General features: G+C 40.1%; 1 protein-coding gene across 2 annotated transcripts in view; it reads left to right on the top strand.

Moving 5' to 3' along the window:
* DLGAP1 (DLG associated protein 1) overlaps positions 1-21,566 on the top strand; it is a 130,097-nt gene that overhangs the window by 45,667 nt on the left and 62,864 nt on the right. For both annotated transcript variants that reach the window (XM_042839945.1, XM_042839947.1), the window contains exon 4: positions 139-379. In XM_042839945.1, coding sequence (XP_042695879.1) covers positions 139-379 — 241 coding nt within the window. The remainder of the gene's footprint in view (positions 1-138; positions 380-21,566) is intronic.

Raw genomic sequence — 21,566 nt, 5'->3', positions numbered from 1 at the left:
GAGGTGAGGAAAACCAGGCGCTTTTATGGAGACTCACAGCTTCCCACTGGTCTTTAGCTGGAATCGAGGGCTGAAATAAAAATCTCTGCATAAAACCTCTACTTTTCGCATGCTGAACCTGATTATCTTTGCCCACAGGTGAGTGAGATGGAGGTGAATGGTCAGTTTGAGTCCGTCTGCGAATCAGTGTTCAGTGAGCTTGAGTCTCAGGCAGTGGAGGCCCTGGACCTGCCAATGCCGGGCTGCTTCCGTATGAGGAGCCACAGCTATGTGAGAGCCATTGAGAAGGGCTGCTCCCAAGATGATGAGTGCATATCACTGCGGTCGTCTTCTCCCCCGCGAACAACCACTACAGTGAGGACCATCCAGAGCAGTACTGGTGAGTAACAAGATGGGAAATGCACAGGGGTGACAAAAATGAAGGTACCTTTCTGTGCAGCTCTGTCAGCTCAGCCATCAGATCTCTTCCAGACCCAAACCCTTGAGTCCATTTCAGCAGGGAGCTGGACTGAATAATCAGCTTGAAACTAGACACAGACCCAGACTGATGCAGTTGTGTTGTTTACTGTGTCCAAGCTAATTTATTCTGTGCTCAGGGCACACAGAAGGGAAGTCCAAGGTCATATCTCCTCCTGCTCTCATCCCCAGAAGAGCAATTGCAATTTAGCGAGGCTGAGTAAGAAGGCTGTGGGCTAGCAGCTCTGCTGGCTTTCACCAGCAAAGGGGGGTTCCTCAGCTGAATTTTGCTTTGAGAGATGTTGTGCTTTCTGTAAGTTGGAAGTTACTGGATGTGCTGATTAGCAGCTGGTACAACTCTTCAGCTGTATTATAGGGTTGGGAATGAAGGAGAAGTCTGCAAGACAAAACATGCATGTTCACAGCTTGTTGTTACTCCTTCTACAGCAAAAATGACTCAAGGAGAGGTTTGGATCTAAATATGAGAGATACAAGCACTTCTCAGGGTTGCTTTTCTTTTGGAAATAACCACGATGGATTCCAGATACTGATGACAGAATTAGTGCTTTGTGGAAAGAAATGCAAGTCAGAAACCAAAATCCTAATCCATCTCTTGTATTCAGAACAGCAAGAGGCAGGAACCATTGCATGCATGTGCTCTTTGTCAGAGAATAAGGGACGACATCTTTCTTCCAGCTCCTCTGCTTTACACAAACTTCATTTACTATTCATGTACTCTTCATATTTATAACTAATATTTACTGTTACAATTTTTCACTGTGCCCACTATCTGTCTTCCAGGTTCTGTAGCTTCTGTTTTCGGTATTCTCAACTTTTGTTTTTTTATCTCCTGTCTTCCAGCTGCAGTTTTTTGTACATTGCAGGTTCCTAATCTCTCATTCAAGTCTTTTTTATAAAGCCTCTTGTCAATTGGTTTATGTCATCAAAGGATGCCTTCAGTCCTTTTAACCAAAAATGTTCAGCTTAATTCATGATTCTTCTAAAAGTAACAAGTCTAAGTACTGTTGGAAATACATTGGCAATACATGACAGGCATCAAAGCATTCTTAACAAATGCCTCAGAGGAGTTCTCATCTAATTCACTCACCATTAAGAAATAGCGTTCGTCTGACAAAATTTCTTCTGCAAAAGTAGTGCTTGCATGCATGAGCAGTTTGCACCACACTACAAAGACAGGATTTACATAGGGTGTGTGTTACTTCATTGCAGGGCTTTAGCTTGTGTCAAATGTTTTGAGGCAAAAGCTGAAGGATGGGGATTTTTGAGTATTTCTATCTGTGGATCAACATGGCCATCTCTTCATTTATTTGTGAATAATTTTATTAGTTTTTGGGTTTTTTTAATAAAATAACTGTTCATTAATCCGTGAGACAATAACTTTAACCTTTATTTAACAGTTTGTTTCTGTCACTTAGAATAACAGTACTCCTGTTTGGGGATGCATGGGGGGTATAAAAGGGGTGCGTAAGTGGAGAAGGGGGCTGTATGCACCAACCAAATGTACTTGGAAAACCCATAAGAGGAAAATATTTATTGTAAATTGTCTCTGGTTCTTGCTGCTGTTTTGTAACACAATTACAGAGTTCTGATCTCTTCTCTGGGTAGCTGGCTTTATTAAAAAATCTTAGGAACAAGGCTTTGTTATTGAAAAATGTAATCCACTGGGTCTATCTCGCGTTACTGCTTCTGTAGACAGCCCGTTCAAACCCAGAGAGATAAGTGATTTGCAGCTCTCTCCTTGGACATCCATTGAGGCATTAAGAGACTGCTGCAGATACATTTTCTGTTGTGGGAGTTTTACTGAGTTATGTTTCTCATTTTTTAATTCTTGGACTCCCAAAGGTCCATGCTTTGTGTTGGTATTTCAGACATCTTTTATTACCTTACTTACATTCCTTCATCCATTTAATGAGGATTAGTGCTGAATTAACTCCATCTGAAAACATCTGTATTGACTACCTTGCTGTTGTCTTGACTGGGAAAGCAATCCTAGGAAAGACTTCTTTGATTTCTAATAATACTGGCCTCAATAAAGTAACAAATTATATGGCAGTGAGGCAGATACAAAGAAAGAAGGAAGAGAACTGTCTTACCTCTACTAAGGTGATGTTTCAAATGCTTTTGTGGGAGACATAGGGGATAACTATGATCTAAAGTATGGATTTAACATCCCCATATGAGAGAGCTGTCCTTCTGCTCCAGAAACACCTCTGCCTGTTCAGCTGAGGGAGGTTTCTTTCATCAGCAATAGATCTTTCCTCAGGGACTTGACTTCTCATTCACTAATGCTCAAAGCTGTGATCATACACTAATAGTGGGAATTTGTTTGACTGCTGATAGTACAAGAAAATGCCAGCACGATGGCAACTGAAGAGAAAAAATGCCAACTGCATTCAAAACTATTCCTCCAAAGAAATGGCCCACAGACTTCCAGGGCATCTGAATAAAAATATTGAAATAAATGTATGCTACAGTGGTAGCTGCCTTAGGTTCTAATTTCCTTTTACCACATAGGTTCTAAAATTATTGGCACACCATCTTTTGGGTTCCTGGTCACCTCTATGGCCTGCTCTGATCTTCATGCAGCTGCAGCAGCATGGTGAGGTGACTGCACCTGGCTTCTGTGTGCATCTGGGAAGAGAGTACTTCATTCATAAGGCAGTCTTGAAGGCTAGGTATTGCTTTATTCTTGGTTTTAAGAGAAGGACTATGAAATGAGAAGAGAAAATGTGAGTTTACTGTTTAATGTGGTGGTAGAAATGCCTGGGAAAGAAGTGCCCCATCACAGTATTACCATGCTGGAGGGCTAGGAGGTTGAAGAGGTCCATCCACCCCGGCTGGCCTCAGAGCTGGGCTGTGCAGGCTGAAAGCTCCCGCAGCCCCAGGGTGCTAGCATATGTTGTGCAGCATAGCCTGCGCTAAAAGTTACTACCCATATCATTTGGGCTCTTCAGAGGAGCTTAATGAGGTGTGAATTAGTACATAATTTGATCCCTGGTTATTTGCAGATGCCACCATTGTAGCTGAAACTCTTCGGCCAGCAGATTCAGACACTAAACAGGCAACATTTTAAGAATTTAAAATGCTTTTAAATCATTTCAGTGTGCCTAAAGAATACAGTGATTAAGAAACAATAACATTTTAAGGTAGTCTAAAGAATATCTCCTGTCTGACTTGTACAATGTAGGAAAACCTTGTATATCCTGTTTCTAAAGCATGCCTGTGCAGCCATGCACTCTCCTTTGCAGCACAGATAAATCATGTGGTGTTGTGAGGGCTCAAGCATTAGCATATGTGGATGCAAATACATGGTTGAGACTGGATATGTTTACATTGAAAATGTCACCTCTGTAGCTGAGCTCAAGCAATAATATCAGGAAATAATCTACATGGATTGCATTAGGCATTTTTCAATATCTAGCTTATGTACACTTAGATAAACAGAAATATCAGAAGTATCTGCAGCAATGCCATCTGGTGATTCTCAGTAATATTACACTTCATATTAAAAGCAAAGCAAACAAAAATCCCAAGGAAATCATGCTGTGCAGCCAGCAGGTTAGAGAAGGACTGAGAGTTATCGCAGTTTATGCTAATTATGGGGCTTCAGCTGAGCAAGCTGTTCTCCTTCCGTTCTCTGGAACATCTGACCAAGAGGGGTCAGGTACTTTGTGGAAAATCTCTAAGGGGCTACCTAGCCAATTGGGGAAAAAAAAGCAAATGGCATTAAAAATAGACTTGTGCCGGGTGGAATTCAAGAATAAAATCAAAGCCTGTGGAGAAGGATGCTGGAACTGACTGTACCCCAGCTGTGTCCAAGCTCTTTGGGACTCTTCAGGACTGTCCTTTCAAAGACCGTTCTGTCCAAAAAGAAACAAGGAATGAGGATTTCAAATTTGGTTTCCAAATGAAGCCAGGGTTGTTTTCTGGATTTGTACCAAAAATGAAAGTATCTCTGCAGAAAGCTTGAAGAAATACAATGAAATTAAGACCTTCTGCAGATGCTGAACCTAAAAATAGATTTGGAGTGTTAGAAAACTGTTTGACAAAGAATTTATACGGTTCATTTCCTCTGTTTCCCTGAGTAATCCTGACATGCAGTGTGCCTTTGGATCCACTATCAGATTGCTTAAACCAGCACTTAAGAATGTTTTCCTTTACTAATGAGGAGCTGACCTTGGAGGAGAACACTGTTTCTAATTTCAGAGGCATCTGACTGTAGCTTGAACAAGTTTCATCTTCTCTATCCCAAAAGTTGGCTTTATGAATTTTAAGATCCACATCACCCGTGCACATACATGTACACACACATACACACAAAATGTTTTTGAAGCTGGTGGAGGTTTTTAATGAGAAAAACTGAGACCACAGCTCATGCTGAAAAATTTCTAACTGACTTGAAGCATGGTGCTGGCACTCGTGGAAACTGTTCTGATGAAAATTGCCTGAGACAGGGACAGGATTGAGATATGAGAGTCAGCCCTGGAAATGTTAGCTGTACTCAACACTTGGCAGGTTGGTTTGTGTGCTGTGTAATTTTATGCTGAGGTTAGGAACTGAAATAAGTCTGATAAATTCTGTTTTACCTTTTTGGCATACAGAACTCTGTGACCTGGAAGGTGGAATTACTGGAATAAATATTATATGGGTCCCTACTTGAGAAATGCTTGGTAGTTACAGCTGTTTGCCATTTAAGCAGTGTCAGGCATGGGGATGTATTATACCAATTTTTCAACTTCCTTCCTCATTTTGGCTCTTTTCTCTGACTATAAATACTGAATTTAATCTTTAAAACTCTTAAGTTGCTTGGACTTGTGTTGAGACATTCCCAGGACTTAGAAAGACAGCCTTAAGCATTTAAAACTGTGATCTTAAAATGTCATGAAGGACTGTGTTGGTCTTACTTTGTGGACATCTCCTAAGCAAAAGACAATTCTGCTTTTGTTCAAATAACATCCGTGTGGTTGACTTCTCCAGTTGTCCTTGTGTATCTCCAAAGATAAAAGTTGCACAGTGTTTCCAGGCTGCCTCTTCCAGCACTGAACTACATTGCAGTGTGAATTTCTTTTTCTTAAAAATAACTAGAATTTCCCTTGTGCAACTTGTGCCCATTATCTCCTGTCCATTTTTAGTGCATATCTGACAAATGCATGATTCAGCCTTCTCCATAACCACTCATCCAGAGCCTCCAGACTGACAAATCTACCTTTCAACCTGTATGGGTACATCGTGCTCCAGACCTCCTACCTCTGTCAATGTCCTCTTTGTGCTGGGACTCTTATACTGAGAGTGCCATACTGGGCATAGACCACAGATGTGCTCTCACCAACGCTCAGCCTCCCTCAGACTGCAGGCTGTGCTTTGGCCAAGATTGCACATCAGATATCCTTTGCACAAGGATATAATGCTGATCGTCCTTCAGCCTGCTGTGCTATGGGACCCTGCCAGCTTTTTCTGATGCTGGGAATAGAACAGCCATCAGACTTGTAGGTTTGACAGTGTCCACTGAAGCAGAAAAAAGCATGGTGTTTTTTTTTTCAAAAGAAGGAGATAGTTAAGAGAAATCTGTCATTCGATCAAAAGAACTTTTAAGGAGGAAGCCTATTGGCAGCACAAATAGAGGAAAATGCAGTGATTAGTTACATGAAATGTTTCGTTATTTATTGGTATTGTTTTAACAATTGTACCAAGATGAAAAATACTTTGGATATCCTTTGCATATTTCTGAGTGGAATGTGCCTAAATATAGTGCCTAGTATATTCTGCAACTTATCGATATTTCTTGATTATGTTGCATACACAAAATTGATAATCATTTCACGTCATTTCAACCTTTTACTCAGCAATGGTGAGGGCACACCTCAAGAACTGTGTTCATTTTTGGGCCCCTCACTGCAAGAAAGACATCATGGCTCTGGAGTGTGTTCAGAGAAGGGCAACAAAGCTGTGACAGTTCTGGAGCATGAGACTTATGGGGAGCGGCTGAGGGAGCTGGGATTGTTCTATCTGGAGAGGAGGAGGCTCAGAGGAGGCTTTGTTGCACTCTACAACTCCCTCAAAGGATGTTGTAGTGAGGTTGGGGGTTGGCCTCTTCTCCTGGGTAAGGGCAATAGGACAAAAGTTAATGGCTTTAAGTTGCACCAGGGGAGGTTGCAGTTGGATATGAGGAAACATTTCTCAGAAAGAATGATTGGACACTGGAACAGGCTGCCCAGGGAGGTGGTGGAATCACCATCCCTGAAGATCTTCAAAAAACATTATAGATGTGGCGCTGAAGGACTTGGATTGGTGGACAGCATTGGTGGTAAATGGATGGTTTGACTAGATGATCTTAGTGGTCTTTTCCAACCTTAATGATATGATGACGTGACTCAATTTGCGTTGTTCTCCCTTTAGCAGTATGGATGATTGAATAAGGGTTTGAGTTCTGCATGGGTGTTATAAGGTGTATGAATATCTGGGTTGTCATGGAAGGGTCCAGAGGCCCAGTTGGATGGAGACTTCTGTTGAATGACTCCAGAGAGACAATTCTGTCCCACCATATTGCCCCTCACTACTACTGGTATGTAGGTGCTATAGGCACCTGACCTGGAGCCTGCAGCCATGCTCATCCCAGTATATTGAAGTGTCTGAGCGTTCACAAAACATACCGAAAGGTATTACAAGTCATATAGTAATTTGAAAGTTGCTGTGTTGTCTAAGTAACCCATGTCTAAAATCTCATTAACTGAGACTTTTTTTAAAACCTATAAAGAAACATGAAACCTTAATGACTTTGCCACAATCTGAAAAGCAATGGTTAAATCAACTGTCTCTCCTTGTTTCTGCCAGACTTGTTTGCCCTGTGTTGAGAAGCCTGGGCTGGCTGAATGTCTCCCTCTACATCTCTATCACCAGGAAACTCAGGTGCTGGGCCATGTTGATGTGACTTCATGGCACGTGGTTCTAGCAGTAGATCTCATTGGTGGCCTCGTGTTCTGGGGGATAATGTTTCCTGACTTGCAAGCAGGAGTAGGGTATATGAAATATGTCTGGAATTACATATGTCTTTGAAGTATGCCTGGAATTACATTGCAAGGAAGCAGATTTCCCAAAGCAGCATTGACTTATAATTACACATAATAGGTAAAATGTGGAGCAGAATATAAAATAAACCCACAGTCTGTTTCCACTTAAAGATAATATAACCTTTATCCAAAGTGCTGTGCTTGGAGGGCTGGTCATCACTCCAAAACAGAACCCTGAGCATTAGATGTACGTTGTGCTTTAGCTGAGATGTCAATAACTAATGAAGGGCAAATCATTGAGTTGTCAGAGCAACAAAGATGTGAATCTTTTCTTTGTTTTGAATTATTTTAAGTGCAGTGTTTTTGTGACGGTGGTGACAGAAATGAGATGGATTAATAATCTGAAGACATGACCCAATTTATATAATGCAATCACATTTTCAATAATAATTAGTCTATTTTAGGAAAATAATACGAATGTGATTGGTTTTAACTGCTGTTCTTTAGGAAAGCAAGACTTAGGCCTCTTTCCTGAAGGGGCTATGCTTAATTAATCCATCTAGGGGATAAAAATAACACAGGTTGTTCTTAGCATGTGCTACTGCCCAGTCCTCAGCAGTGCATTGCACTCATCTGAAGTAAGCTTCAAATAGTTCATTTAGGACTGAATATTTTTTGCTGTCCTCAGATAATATTTACAAAGTTCTCTTGGACCATAGTGTATTCCAAGAAGTGATAAAAAAAAAAAAAGATGAGATAATTAGTGATGATGATAACTTCTTAAAGTTACTGAGTAATTTTGGAAATAAAAAAAAAAAAAAAAGAAACAGGTGATTTTTAATAACTAGGTGTAATGAGTACAATTCTGCAGGGCTCCTCTTGTGCCAGAGCAATGTGTGGAATGTTGTATTCCATCATGTCAGTAATTCCCATTTGAATGCTCAGATGTATTAAGTACCAGATTGGGTAAATAATTACATATTTCATGCTTCCTAAATACATGTTTATGCAGTAGTCTAACAGTAATTGGCTCTGAGAAACTATTATGGACTATGGGGCATATATATGGTTAACCACTTTTTGAAACAAACCCTGCCTTTTTTCTTTAGTAATGCCATAGATAAACTCAAAGGAAATGTAGCAGTGAAGAAATCTGTGCATTAAAAAAAAAAAAAAATCAGAAGCTCTGAAGTGTGTGCAGGGATGTAATGAACTCTTTTGTGCTGGTACACTGTTCTTACTGCACTGCTTTGTACAATGCTCAATTTCAAAGCACCACTCAGATGCTCAATTTGGAAAGCACCTGATGTTATCTTGCAGATACGGACAGTCCAGCTGCCATTACAGCCTAACAGTCCCTTTTATCAAAGGCAGCTGTAGGCAGATGCAGGTAATCTGTTCTAATGCTGCAATCTTTGTCTGGCCTCCAGCAGAGAAGAATAGGTGTGTTGGTCTTTGGAAATTGTCCTCCCTTACTGAATTTGGCTGTGATCAGATGGGAGAGCACTAAATTGCATTCCACTCAAAATGCAGTGAGCCATCTGAGCAGAACAATTCTTAGTGCTCTGATCAAGGAGTTGAGCTGAACTGTCAGAGGAGAGGAAAAAAAAAAAGCAACTATAAATAATATTAGAAAATCCTCTGCTGTGACAGACCTCTTACTTGTTCTACTGAAAAAGACACCTATTCTTCATCTCTGTACATTCAAGACAACGATAACTTGATTTTTTTTTTATTTTTTTTTTTTTTCTGTAATGACTTCAAATAAATTCTGTGCTTAGCGAAAGTAAAGTGTAGACTACATCCCTCTGGGAAGGCTTAGATGGAAGTTAGAATGCTGTAATAGCATAACAACATAAAGACTGGCAGGCTTTTTGTTTAAACAAAGCAGGCTATTTCTGCTTTGAAATTCTTTGCTCCTGCTTGCTTTTGCTAAACCCTCTTTGCACAGGGTGTTACCTGTAATCCTGAATTTTGCTAAGAGTGGAATACAGTTAAGCACATTTGTGGGTGAAATAAAGCTATGGTTTTAGCAAATCAAAAATACACAAACTGCAGTACATTCAAACCCATCCAGGAATGACTAGCCCCAATCTGATTGCCTCAGGAATTCTAGAGAGAATCTGCAGCTTTCCATTTTGTGTAAAGTGTATTTTACACACAAGTGAAAGAATTAACTTTTGCTCCATCCCACAGTCATGCACTGTCTTATCTCACATAGTTCTCTGAACTCTGACATGATTGTTATCATTTGCCCCTTCAAATAAACATGAAAACACAGAGGAAGAAGGTATTCAGAGTGAAGGAGGTAGAGTTAGGGAAAGCATTGAATCTGTGTCGGAAGCTCTGATAATACCTTTTGCAAGGTTGCATGCCCTCATTTAGGTGAAGCCCATTATCTTGATGTTTAATTCCAAGGGAGCTGCCTTTGTCTTTATTCACATCTCTTTGTACCAGCTCTTTCTTTCTTTGGGACACTGCTACAGAAAAGCTAGATCATGTTAAAAGTGATGTTAATGCAGAGCTAATACTTGTTCTCTGTTCAGAAAAAGGAGAACAAATAAGGACGAGAAATTAGTTAACATTTCCAACATCCTCCTTTCCCAAACCTTCCTCTCGGACTTCATCCACAGCTGAAGAACCAAGTTGCATTAGCATAAAGTATAGAGCATCATTCAGTGTAAAAGAATGGTTGTGTTTAAACTCGCTTCAGCTACCTGTGGGCCATTGACATCTGTTTGGGTGCAGCATACTTCCACATATCAGACCTGGCATTGTAAATCAAAATGCCCTCAACTCATCTGACTTACTCCCCCAGCCATTCCCTTTTCTGGACTTCACGTATATATGCAGCAGTCCTGAAAGCCTTTTGCTGTTTCTGTCAAAGCTTGCTGAGAATGAAAATTTGTGTCTCTTTTATGATCAGTGTCTGAAAATTAGTTAAGGAGGCTCACACTAAGTGTAAATCTGGGTCTCGCATCTTGTGATCTCTGGTGAGGTTGTTGAGTAATAGATGTAGGGTAAAGATGTTCTGAGTCTGAAAGCATGTGGTTTTTTAATGCAAAAAATCTATTAAAATATAATAGCCTACCCCCACAGATTTCAGGTGACATGTACCAATGGAGAAAACATGTCTGCAAATAAATATGAGCTAGAGATATCTTTCAACATAATATCTTTTCCTAGTTGGATAGACCTCCTTTCATTGGAAGGTGATGAGTCTGAAGGATAAGAAAAGAGATGTGGGAGAAGAACAAGGAAGGAACTAACTTTCAGCAGCAAAGAGGGTCTAGAATTGTTTCATAAAACAGAATTATGTCCTGTATTTCAAAAACCACTCATTCAACAAAATGTAGAATCAGTAACATCTTTCCTTGCACAGCTCTTTTGAGTTTTTCCAAAATGCTTCTACTTCTCTTTATTCCTTCATCCCATATTAATTATTATGTAGGCAAGGTGGAGATGTGCTACCCAGCACATTATGTTGGTACCATTTGATCCACCAGAGTAGCCAGTTGTTGACACATTTTAGAGCACATTTTCTGGTTGTGATGAGTCTCCAATTCCTCTACAGGCAGAAGATAGAGAAGAATATGAGATGGTCATTGAAGTAATTGCTTCCAGAATCCCTTCAGTGCCTTTATAAGGCTGATGTAACCAGTGAATGGAAAGTAACAAACGTGATAGATTAGAGTAGGCACTGGACAGCTTAAAGAACTTTGGAAATTAGTGGGGCTGGAGCACAAGTGTTGGAATTTCATCAAGTGGATGCTAACTCTTTCTCCATCTGCTTTCTAGATACATTTTTTAATACTTTAAATACAATATTGCAGATCTGAACAGTGTGTTATAAGTCTGCAGAAGTGAGACTGTAAACTTTGTTAATTGAGGGTCTAATTGTGAAAGGTGCTGAGTGTCCTTAGCTGCCAGCATCATAGAATTGGCTCATAATTTCCATATGCCTGATGTCTCAGAAACATCTGGCTCTTCTGTTTCAGTGCGAGAGTCTTAACAACTGGAAGAATCCAGATCAGGGGTATGAATCTGTTGGAATCCAGTTCATGATATTTAGTTAAAGATACAGTTGTAAGAATGTCTAGACTTCTTCTGACAAAAACCCAAATCTTGCAAAGAGATCCTAGGGAGCAATGTAGAAATATCTTGTAAAACATAGTTTCTGAGCAATCATTTCAAGTGCTGGTTTTTGTTTTCCATTAGAAAAGGTGAGATTTTGCTTTCCTAGAAAAGATGAAATTCTAAGGAATGGCAGTGGTGTAAATATTACCTTTTCTCTGTCATATAAAAATGGACCAAGTTGTAGCACAAGAAAAACTGATTTTTAACTAATATCGAGATTGTTTCTGCTATACTCATAAATAGAAGAGGTAGGAAGAGTCTCTGTCTCTTTCTTTGTACCCCCAAAATTAGCAAGGATATTGTGTTTAGCAAGATGAGGTGGAACAATCCCAGGTACCTTTCATTTGTTCCTCATAAAATTATGATGTGAACTGACTACTGACACCGTATTTCATGTATGTCTGCTAAACAGTAACCAATCAACCAACAGGTCCCTATTAAAGAGATTCTTCCTACTTGTACTCCAACAACATGCACTAACTACCAGCCATCCGTGTCTTCTCCTCAGTGTGTTGATTGGTATACATACCTCCTTTGCATCACTTTAGAAAAACTGGCTACCTTTGTCAGCTGAGGAGGAGAAGGAGGAGGAGGAAAGGAAGCTTTACTCCATCTTCAGCATGCATGGGGAGGAGTCAGGGACCCTTTCAGGTTGGCATCCTAGCCAATACCTATGCAAAAACAGAAGCATAGAGGTCTTTATTTATCCCAAGTTAGAACCTGTGTAATTGCAAACTGTCTCCAATAACTATAGGTAATCTCCAAAAATAAGCAGTGTGGTTATCCAGTAACTTCAGTATAGTGATTCTGGACTTAGGATATTAATTATAGGTAAAGGATTAGGCATATCCATTGGTCTGAATTTCCACTTTCAAAACCACATTTCTTTTTCTCGCTTTCAAAGTGAAGTTAACTTCTGCGGGGCTCAAGGCACTGTCAACTTCTGACACTGAAGTGTACTGGCTTCATTTGGCAGCATCTGGCAGCATCTTTTACATCTACATTTTCCTCTTGAAAAATCTATTATTGTTATTGGAGCATGACATTGTTCTTCTTAGGAGAGAGAAGAGGCCTAGGGAAATTATTAATTCAAGCTGTCAGCAATATCTAGCTCATTCATATTGTTATGAAAAACATTTTACTTTTGAAATAAAACTGGTGCACGTTTGCTTTCTGTAAGCAGGAAGAAGCAGGCATCTTTTTACTGGAGCATTTTATAGAGATTTTGCGAAAAACGAATTAACATGTATCTTTCTCAGAGTGCAGTAAGTCACACAGAAATGGTTTTTCTTCAACATGGGGGAACATTTTGCATTTCTCAAACCAGCTGAAGTGAAAAGAGACTCACGTTGCAAAAGTGGTAAAAGTTAAACTACTTTGTAGAATGAGGGCTGCAAATGTTTCGTGTGCTGCTGATGTACCAGGTATCTGCCAGTCAGCTTTCCACTTTGCACTTTAGCTGCTTTGCTGATTCTTGTCAGTTTGTCTGCCTAAAACTTTTTTTCTGTAAGGAACTTTGAATTTCATGCACTTTGATTTTTCTTTACTCTCACTGCAGCTTTCTGGTGCTGTCTCTACTGAATCCATATTTTAGTACTTGGCTGACGTTGAAGGCAACTGGCATGTCTTCCCCTAGATTTGTATTTACATTGTGGTTTCTCTGGCTCAGCCCATGCTGACTCCCTGCAGTAATCAAGCCTGAGCTGTTTGCTACGCTTGGCAGAAGGGGCTGGTTAATGAAGATTTGTTTGGAGACAAGCAGAAGCTAATAGGATAACTCATTCACTCAATAAACACTGCTGTTTAGTAAACGATATCTGATGACCTCATGACACTCTTGTCAGTCACCTCACTTCTCCCAGGCCATTTATTCTGATTTTTATAGACAACAGTTCTCCAGCCATTACATAACACTGTTTTGGAGGAAAGAAACAGTAATGTATCTGTACTCATTTTTATCACATATATTTTTATTTTTCCATCTTTTCCTGACTATGAAAAATTCAGATATGTTTGAGTTTATCAGACAGCAACACTTCCAGCACACAACTGACTTCTCCTTGAACCAGCTGTATGCAGTTGACAGTTTCACCAAAACTCAGGGACTAGCAACCAGTAGTGCATAACTATATATTATGAAGAAAATTTAGGATGTTTAGAATCACAGAATCACTAAAGTTGAAAAGAACTCCAAGATCATCCAGTCCAACCACCCACCTACCACCAAAATTTTCCCCCTAAACCATGTCCCTCAGTACAACATCTAAGTGCTTCTTGAACACCTCCAGGGATGGTGACTCCTCCACCTCCCTGGGGAGGCTGTGCCACTGCCTCTCCACTCTCTCAGAGAATTATTTTTTCCTAACATTTTTGTAATATAATGCTACAGAGAGAGGCAGATTAGCATCTGCTTTTGTCTAAAAGATGTAAACTGGAATATAAAAATTACGTATCGTAAAAGTGTTTGCTGCATTGGGTTTTGTGGCATGTACAGAAAAAATTAAAGTATTTATTTTACGTCACGTGGATGGTGACCTAGATGCCCAAGGCACATCAATTAATTACAGCATACAGATATCTGGAGATGGTGTTGTCACAAGACATTTAATTGTGAATTTCTATCTCTACAGCCACCTTTCAAATACAGCTGCCTCCTCTGGATTCGTATCTGTTACATTCATATTTTGTGTCTTCTAAATGCAATCTCGTATCATAATTCTACTGCATCTCTCTCAGCTATTCACATATGTTCTAATCAATCATGGCTGCAACAATAATTATTTCCTCTAAATTTTGCCTGTATGATAATTTTCTGGTTTCTCTCCATTTCACCCTTCTGTGCATTCCAGTCAGATTGGCAGTTGGACAAACTAGGCAGCTTCCTCACTCAGGTACCATTGCCAGTCATGAGGGCATGTTCCATGGAAGGTGTCAGGGAGCAAAGTGGAGATGATGTGTCACAGCTCTGCCAACTCAAGAGGTCGTCCAGAACCCCGGGGTCATTTTCTTTCTCCTTCTTTTCTCTGGTTCACTTAACAGTTATTTTATCATTTAGATTAACAGTTGAGGCCGTCTCAGCAGACTGGATCTGTGTGGCTCATGGTAGTACTGCAGCTAAGATCCCCCACCCAGGCATGAACTGTGAGATCATTCTGTCTACAACATCTGTAATAGGAAAAATGGGTACCAATCATATGCTAAACACAGCATTTTTTTCTCTTGCTTTTTTGAACAGTATAAGTTATCTCTCAGATAAGATGTTCCTTTCCATAGTGTCTTGCTTTTGTTTCCTTTTCATATGGCTTGTGTTGATAATTAGAATAACTGCATAACTGTTTCTGATTTTTGGAAACCAGAAGCTCTGGGAAGTTTTACACTGAGATACTCATGTAGCTGTACTCATGTTTGACTTCAGTACCTGGGTCAGCTGTTAGTCCATGGGCTTTCACCATTTCATTGTTGCTGTTTCACTGCACTCAGTAGCATTAAGGACAGTCCCCCATTCTCATTAGGTTACATAGCCTATTCCTCCTTTCAGTTAGTAAGTCATGTGTATCCTCTCAGAATTATTTCACCTGACTAGGAATGCCACAGTAGGGCAGGTTGTGCCAGCAAAGAACCATTGCAGAGAGTATGGCTTGCAAGCACAATTCTTGAGATTTATAAGGTTTTTGCAACTAGTGAAGGACAAATGTGTGTATGTGTGAAATTTAATGACTTCACATTTTGAAAACGAAAACTTCTTTTAAACAGAAGTTGCTGGGCTATTGCAGAATTGCTGGTAAAGCAATCGCAGAGCATCCTTCCTTGTCTGACTGAGAGGGGGTTGAAATTAACAGGTTGGTATACCCTGATCACCCACATCTCCCCTATTTTTTTTTTTTTAATGGAATCTTCACCCTGTATAGCCTAGATTGAACAAGTAGATTATTCAAGAATGTTCATTCTTGCCACTTGATGAATTTAATAGTGGAATAATAGCTAAATCTTATCCCGCATATAATTATGGCAAATTCTGCTGAGGGGATCAATTTTTTCCAGTCTTCTTTTTCCCTTTATCTAATCACACTCAGCAGGAAGCTGTGCCAGTAATCTGAGTGGTTTGGTTCCCTTTCATGATTATTCTTTCACAAAAATCTCTTTTTGCAGAAATTGTTACAAATACAGTACAATTACAGTTACAGTATATTGTGTTCTTCCAACGTGTAAATCAAAAAAAATCTAAATTTAATTGGGGAAGGCATGTATTTCACTCGCATGCATGGGTTGTGTGTCACGGGCTCAAGTTTTTTAATAGCAGCATGTGTATGTGCTGATTTGTCTCATTTGATTGCCTTTAGGGAACTCTCATTTCATTAATGGGTCAGAATTGGACTGAGAATCTAATCTTGCACAAGGTACCAAACTGCTAACTGTGTTTAAACAAAATACAATTACCCTAAAAAAAATGAATTAAGCCTAGTTAAGATGATCTGAAGTTATGAAAAAAAAAAATCTTTTTTCTCTTTTTATGTATTCTGACTGAATAATTAAGAATTCTTATTGAACACTGAAGGCAGCGCTGTATCTAAAGTGAGTTTTGCTCTGAAATAAAGATTTCCTAGATCATCCTGACTGGATATCAGAAGTAAGGCCATTACTTCATGTCTATTGAAGCTGAGCCAAGGATATCTGAAAATCACACTCACAAAAAAATGGTGCAGGTGTGCTTAGTACTACCTCCTTCACAGCCCGAGTGCTTCACAGGCTGTGATGCATGACTGTGTGATGCTGTAGCTCACAGCAGCCAAGGCATAGCTCTGAATTTCACAGCTGTAGCAAGTGCTGAGAACAAGCAGTCCCAAGGAGAGAAGTTCATCTGGGTGGCCTTTATTTTTCATGCTCCTAAAACTCCATAATACCATCATTCCCCTCACTTGCTAAAATGAAAACTGCTCTCATCACATTTAGAGAGAGAGAAAGACATGCCTGGAAAGTAGCAAGCAGCATAGAAAACACAACAGAGGTCATTTTCTGTTGCACCTCCTGCTTCCAAGGAGACTGACATCTGATCCTGGAAACAAGGAATGTAAAATGATATTTTTGATTTAGAAGGCTAATAAAATCCTTCAACAGGTGCTGTACTTGAAATGTGCCCATTCTATTGCAGAGATTTGCAAATTTATTACTAAGCAATGTTTGTTTTCTTGAATGCTGCTGTTGTGCCCCAGTTTTGGCAATTTTTAGTTTGTCAGCTTTATTCAATCTTGAAAGACTTTTTTTCATGAATTTTCCTGTTTTCATTACTTGCATCAATCAATTCCATTGTTTTTACTGCTAATTTAGGGTGCAAATTAGTTCCAGGCAGAAAATTCCAGTCTGCATTGAAATTCCCCTGAAGTATACATGCTTGTGGTTTTGACAGAGGATCATTTCAAACTGAAATAAACAAGGACTGCATTGGAGGAAAATGCAAATCTAGGTCATATCTTTCCTAAAGACCAGTGACCAAAATGGATTCTTCCTCCTCCAACATTCTGCATTAGCATCAGCAATAAGCCCTACCACGCAATGCTGGAGCTATGTATGAATATCTGCTTCCCTCAAAGTTGTTTTGTAGCCAGCATTGCTTCCTAGTGAAGAGACTGAAGCAGAATGCAAATATTTACTGTCTTCCACAGTCATCTTTAATATGTAGCATGTTCAGGAAGATGGTTTTATTTCAGAAGCCGAAGATTCCTCAAAAAACCTTTAAAATACTATACCATGACAATGTTCTTCATTAAAAAAAAAAAAAAAAAAAAAAGTTGCCATTCTTTTCTGAAACCTTGGAAGACAGATGTTCAAACAAAGGGCCAAGTTTTTGCCTGGAGAAACTACTCTGGGGAGCTGCAGGAGCAACATTCCAGGTAGACAAAGCAGATGAGATTACCTATAGACTGCCAGACTCTGAGATGGATGAGGAAGCATGATGATAGAACTGTGGTAGATGTTAGGAGTGTGGTGACTTGGTGAGGTGAGATGAGTGAGGTGAGAAGCCACAGAATGGAAAGTGTTAAATTGAGATCCCTAGGATTACCTGCCATAGCCAGAGAGAGAATCAGCTGGGATAGGACCTCAAGCCCATCGTTGATTTGAGGTAGATCAGCCTCAACCTATTCCTTATAGCAAGTTTCACAGAAAGACCCAGAAAAGCTTTTAAATTCAGGAAGATATGTTTTATCAGACTGTAATCTCAAGTAGTTTTTTTAAATACAGGAATCTCAAAGTGACTTAGTAAGACAACACAGAAATTTTTTTTTTTAAAAAAAAAAAAGAAAAATGCTGAGAAGTAAATTGCCACCTGCCCAAGGCATCCTTGCTTCCAGACCTGGCTTTGTGCAGCCTTATGGCTTTCTGAGTGACATAGAAACATATAGAATTGAGTTGCTCAGTCTGCTCTGCCTCCAGGCAGCTTTTCTCTGATCCATCCTGAGCCCTGGCACAGCAGCCTCCACCAGAGCATTCCCTCATCCCCTGTTGCAATCACACTCTGGAAGGAACGTGGTGTCCAAACAAGGACCAAGCATGGCAAGTGCTTACCATCCCTGCCAAGGAAATGTGGTCAGATCAGACAGAAGTGGGAGATGGGGCAGACAGAAGGTGAAAAAGACTTTGGTAGTCATAGCAGGGGTACATAAGAAGCTGGAGGAACTGCTAAGGAGCCTGAGACCAAAAGCAGATGCTGAGAGCAGGAACCATTGGAGGGAAAACCATGATTTGGATGGCCAGAAAGTGTCTTGACTTGGGAAGGATGCCTGAGGAGCAGCTGATGGAACAGGAGAGTGAGCCTGGAGTTGCACAGAAGTGCTAGAGGAAAATAAATGGGAATAAAGTGGAAGAGCCATTAATTGGTGAGGAGAAGTGGAAGTGTGTGTTCCCTCATGGCACACTTGCCTTCAGAGCCTGGGTCTCCTTCCTGAGGTATCTCATCCTTCATTGGCAAATGTTCACAAGCATCTCATGTAAGTCTCCCTGGAGTGACAGCCACAACTATCCATTACTCATGTGCTTCAGCCAGCAGTGAGGTGGGTTTCAGTCTCGTAAGGATGCTCATAATTTTTAATGTGATGCTTCACAGTGAAAGTTTTTCTCTTTTTCTTTGTTTTCTCATGTTGCTTTTTGTAAACAGAGGAAATCATGCAACTGAAACGATTTTAAAAGAGCACAGTTAAAGTCATCACATGATTCATTCTTAAAGTAGAAAACTCTAGACTTAAATTTAGATTATTTTGATTCAGTCCTACACCTGTTCAATGTCACAGTCTTTAATTACAGGTCTTGTCCTATGTTTCCAGAAGGTGCTTGCCTTCCTCCCTTAGTGGATAGGCTGGACCATATTCGGGAGATAATCAGAGGTTGTCTGGGGATAAGAAATAAAGGAATCTGCTGTCTGCTGAGCACAGGGTTTATTTGTCACAGAAGTCAGAAGGTGCGTAGTACAGGAGACCTGGGACTTGCAGAAATAATGATGATCTCGTAGTCAAATCCATGGAAAGCTGTCCCACTTCTGGCACAAAGCTCCTGTGTGATGTGAAACAAGTCATTTCCCTCTGATGTCTGCTTGCTTTGAGTTCTTATATTTTAGGTTTCTGTCTTGAGGTGCAGACTTAATTCATGGAGGTTCTCAGGTAGAACTGAAGTCACAGGGAGTTCTGCCTTGCATATAAGGAGTGATGTAATGCGCAAGATTAGGTAGCATCTCAGATTGGGCAGTCAAAATTCTAAGTAATCTTAAATTTAATTCCTTATTTCCCTATCTCTGAAATGGGAGCAACTAGCCTCCCTTTTTCTTAGAAGAATGCCTCTGAAGTACAGTCATTCTGAAAGTAAAGATTAGCCACCAAGGAAAACAGTCATTCTGTCTTTTGGGTGTAGTGTTAGCTGTATTTAGTAGATCTATGATGGGACTGTATGTTGAGTAAGCAGGAAAAGCCAACAAATGATAGCTGCTGGTCAGATGAGCATCACTTATTCTTTGCACCAAGTCAGTAGCCATTTTGCATGGAAACAGCCAAGGAGGCCAAGCTTAGTCTTATGGGGGCTGCAAATTTTTAAATGTTGAGTACAATGCTTCCATTGTTCTTATAACATCCTCTAGGAGGCTTATATGTTGTAGCTATATAGATTATATAGCAAAATATTTAATGCATATTTTATACCTAATCTTTTTGCTGTTTTCTCCCCCACCCAAATTTAGTTTGAAGTGTAGCTTCATGTCCCTGTGTGCACATTTTTGGTAGGACCTCCTGGACATGTATTTTGTTATCAGTTCTTCTCATAATGAGAATTGCTGTTTCCTGCATGAGTCATTTCAGCAATCATAGTGTTCTTTCATCAGCAGAAGGTGCAAGGAGAGCTAAGGAGTGCTGGGGAGTCCTGTGGGACCTGGCTAGCTCTGAGAGAGGTTTCCCCAGAATCACACACAGAATCACAGAATGGCCTGGGTGGGAAGGGACCTCAAGGATCATGAACCTCTAACCCCCCCACCAACCTCCCCATTTAATACTAGACCAGGCTGCCCAGGGCCCATCCAGTCTGGCCTTGAACACCTCCAGGGACGGGGCATCCACAACTTCTCTGGGCAGCCTGTTTCAGCACTTCACCACTCTCTCTGTAAAGAACTTCCCCCTGACATCCAACTTAAATCTTCCTTCCCTCAACTTAAAATCATTTCCCCTTGTTCTGCTGTTATCTACCCTTTCAAAGAGTTGATTCCCCTCCTGTTTCCCCAGTTCTTGAAAAGCTACTATTAAAAATAAACTGGCAGAAACTAAAAAGGTCCAGAACAAAGTGATCCTGGAGGCTGCTATAGTTTTGCCTTTGGTTTGTAAGATGTATTGCACATAAATGCACTAGAATATGCTATTGGCAAGGCTAAAAATCAAGCATTTTAGCAAAGGTAATTGTATTGATAATGAATCTTTTAAAAAAGAGTTACATCCAGGTATTTCAAATGGGTCTTATTTCAAGGAGTCTTAATACATCCCCAGAATGTTTCCTTCATAACTTTCCATTTAGCCCCAGAAATAATTCCTTTTCTTGAAACCCAAAACAGCAGTGACAGCTCTTCTGCAAGTTAAGACGTCACTGGTTAAAATCTGATAGCTCATATCCCTGCAGGCTCAGAAACTGGAGCTTTTTATCGCTGCAGAGGGTTGATCTCCAGCTGCCTAATTGTTCTGAGCAGCTGCTTCTTTCAAATCCTATAAGGACCCGATGTATCAAAGTTGAAATTATCAATTTATGGCATGAAAAAGCCTTCATAAGTTTTATACATATATTTGTTTTTATGGTTTCAAAACTTGAGCCATACTGATTTGGGCACATAACATCTGTACAAGAAATCAGTCTTTGAAAACTGAAAAGCTAAAATGTTTTTTAGAAGTATTTCTACATTCAGGATAGACTCTAAAACTTACACCCTCTGACACTGCTCGTGTACTTTTGTAGTAGAACGTAACACGATACAGTGTTGGCTTCAAAACAGGTTTGTTGCACAGCTGCCCTTTGCTTTCAGTAACTTGATTTCAATAATAATGAAAAATGTGCTGTCCAAAGTCAGGTTTCATAACATACTGTAAACAGTATAATTTGATCTCAGCAACATTAAGGATGGCCAATTAAACAGAAAGTCAAGCAACCAGCCACCTGTTCAATCCCTTCACTGTCCCTCCATCATCTAGAAGCCTCTTTGCATTCTCAGGCTTTCCCAGAGTCTTTTAGAGTAGATGAAAACGCAGAAAGTCACCCCAGTGGGCTGCCAGGAGCAGAAGGAGCAGGAGACCCTGAAACTGCCCCAGAGAAGCATCCCAACATGTCCCACAGAAAACCCACCTGCAGCCAACACAGTTGCCAACAAGCAAGTTGGAGCTACTGCATTTAGTATCTGCCAAAGTTGCTGAGTTTTGACAGGTCTGACAACAC

This window comes from Centrocercus urophasianus, unplaced genomic scaffold, assembly GCF_019232065.1.
Source record: "Centrocercus urophasianus isolate 14NV4802_14NV808 unplaced genomic scaffold, USGS_Curo_1.0 seq_11, whole genome shotgun sequence".
In the NCBI taxonomy this organism is placed as follows: Eukaryota; Metazoa; Chordata; class Aves; order Galliformes; family Phasianidae; genus Centrocercus; species Centrocercus urophasianus.
Note: the sequence above shows the minus strand (reverse complement) of the source record. Positions and strands in the feature narration are given on the sequence as shown.